This window comes from Monodelphis domestica, chromosome 2 (assembly GCF_027887165.1).
Source record: "Monodelphis domestica isolate mMonDom1 chromosome 2, mMonDom1.pri, whole genome shotgun sequence".
NCBI lineage: Eukaryota > Metazoa > Chordata > Mammalia > Didelphimorphia > Didelphidae > Monodelphis > Monodelphis domestica.
This window is the reverse complement of record NC_077228.1, coordinates 174368684-174370857: the sequence shown is the minus strand read 5'-3', so window position 1 is coordinate 174370857 and position 2174 is coordinate 174368684. Positions and strand designations below refer to the sequence as shown.

The 2174-nt window shown below is 41.0% G+C and overlaps 1 protein-coding gene across 1 annotated transcript; it reads left to right on the top strand.

Annotated features, from left to right (window-relative positions):
- Positions 1–1305: 1305 nt before the first annotated feature.
- Positions 1306–1674, top strand: LOC100018715 (cornifin alpha). The gene has a single exon (XM_016430355.2). It carries the CDS (start codon positions 1306–1308, stop codon positions 1672–1674), a length of 369 nt encoding a protein of 122 aa, XP_016285841.1.
- The last annotated feature ends 500 nt before the right edge of the window (positions 1675–2174 follow it).

Genomic DNA, 2174 nt, shown 5'->3' with positions numbered 1-2174 from the left:
TCAAGAAAAAAGGATGCACTGATGCAGCTTTAGGCTTGATATATAGGAAATACTTTTAACAGTATGATGTATCACAAAGTGGAGTGGGCTGCCTAATGAGGTTTGGGATTTCCCCTCAAGGCTATCTTTAGTCAAGGAATGGATAAGCTCTTTGAGGCACACTCTAATTATTATTGTTCAGTTATGTCTGACTCTTCATGACTTCATTAGGCATTTTCTTAGTAAAGATACTGGAGTGGTTTTCCATATCCTTCTTCAGCTTATTTTACAGGTGAGGAAACTGAGGCAAACAGGGTGGCATGACTTGTCTAGGGCCACACAGTCGATCAGTATCTGAGACTGAGCTTGAATTCAGGTCCTCTTGATTCTAGACTGGGCACTCTATTCTTTGTTGTACCTTGATGCCCTAAGTACATTGTAGAGGGTATTGTTACTCAGGTATGGCTTGAATTGGACAATGTCTGAAGTGCCCACAGGTGCTGAGATTCTGGGATCTTGAGCTAAACTAAAGTCAGATCCTTTTGTTTTATACATGAGAAAAGAAAAGTACGTTCAGAGAGGGTCAAGGTCATCTATCTGATTAACAGTAGAGATTCTCTTTGAGCACAGGACTCTGGAATTTTAATGCTTTTTTTATCACCCTATACATTATGCACCTAAAAAGCTTTATAAAAGTTTATTTGGATATTCAAAATAGAGTTATCATCTATTAATATAGAATCTTTACTATAGGGTTTTTAGTGGAGTTTTTTACATATTTCCTTTCCAAATGACTTTCCAATTGTTTTACAATCATCTGAGAAATATGTCCTTTGGTCATGTGACATAATATTTTAGTTTCCTCATATGTAAAATCAATGTGTTGAGTATAGTCACTTCTAAATCCTTTTCCAGCTTTAGATGTGAATACTGATCAGGACATGGAGAAAGAAATAAAGTAAGAGACTGAAACCTCAAGAAAAGGAACAGGGTATGTGCATTTATGAGAGAGGGGTGGGGGAGAGAAAGAGATCTTATCATGGCACTGAGAGTTTCAAACTTCTCTGACAGGAGCAAGACTAGGAGAGAAGAGAATTCAGAGAATCAGGGGAAACCAGCAACTATAATCCTGTTTTCTAACTTTAGATTCTGAGCCCATTTTATTATGAAAGAAAGATGGGCAAAAAGAATTAGAAGGAAAGGAGAAAGAAGCCTGGAAGTGTCCATTAAGTACTATTTCTCCATCAGGGGTTCTGGCTACCCCTCATTTGATAATAAAATGACAAATTGTCCTTTCTTCTCCAGGAGAACCACATCACACAAACCATGTCTTCCCACCAGCACAAGCAGCCCAATACCATACCTCCTCAACTTCACCAGCAACAAGTGAAACAGCCCAGCCAACCACCTCCCCAGGAGCCATGCAATCCCAAGGGTCCACAACCAGGCACCACCAAGTTGCCACAGCCAAACTATCCTAAGGTTCCACAGCCAGGCACAACCAAGTTGCCAGAGCCATGCCAACCTACAGTTCCAGGGCAACATCCCACCAAGAAGCCAGAGCCATACTACCCTGTGGTATCAGTGCCAACCCAATCTAAGGTCCCAGAGCCAGGCACCACCAAAGTTCCAGGGTCTTATCCACCTCCTGCCCAAGAGAAGTACCCACAGGTCCCCAAGACCAAACAGAAGTAAGATGGCTCAAGATCTCATCTTCATCCTCCATGGAACAAACTTCTGAATGCTGAAACTCCCTTATTATCTTCTTTCAGTCCTTAATGTTTATGATTCTGCCTTGGTGGTTTTGAGACTATTATTCATATGCTGGAACAAATTAGCAAAATTTCCTTCCTTTAATTGTGTCCTGAAAACATTCAGCACTGAACTTGTTGCCATCCTGAGATTCCCAAGCACCAGGATTAGGCTGAGACTGTCATTCCTTGAGCTGTCTGTAGGGCTACTCAGCTGTCAGAGCTCCAATCAGTATAAATTTAGAAGAGATTGAATCTTCCTCTCTTTGGTTTCATTAAAATTACTTTCTGTCTTATTTTCACATGTGTATTTGTGTCATTGATTGCACTCTGAGTGACTCTAACCAGAGCCTACCCTCTTTTATTTCCTTCTCAGGTGGGGGAAAAGGTGTGGATTAGGAGGTTTAGAAAATAAATCTCCTGACTCAGGAGCTCTGATCAGGG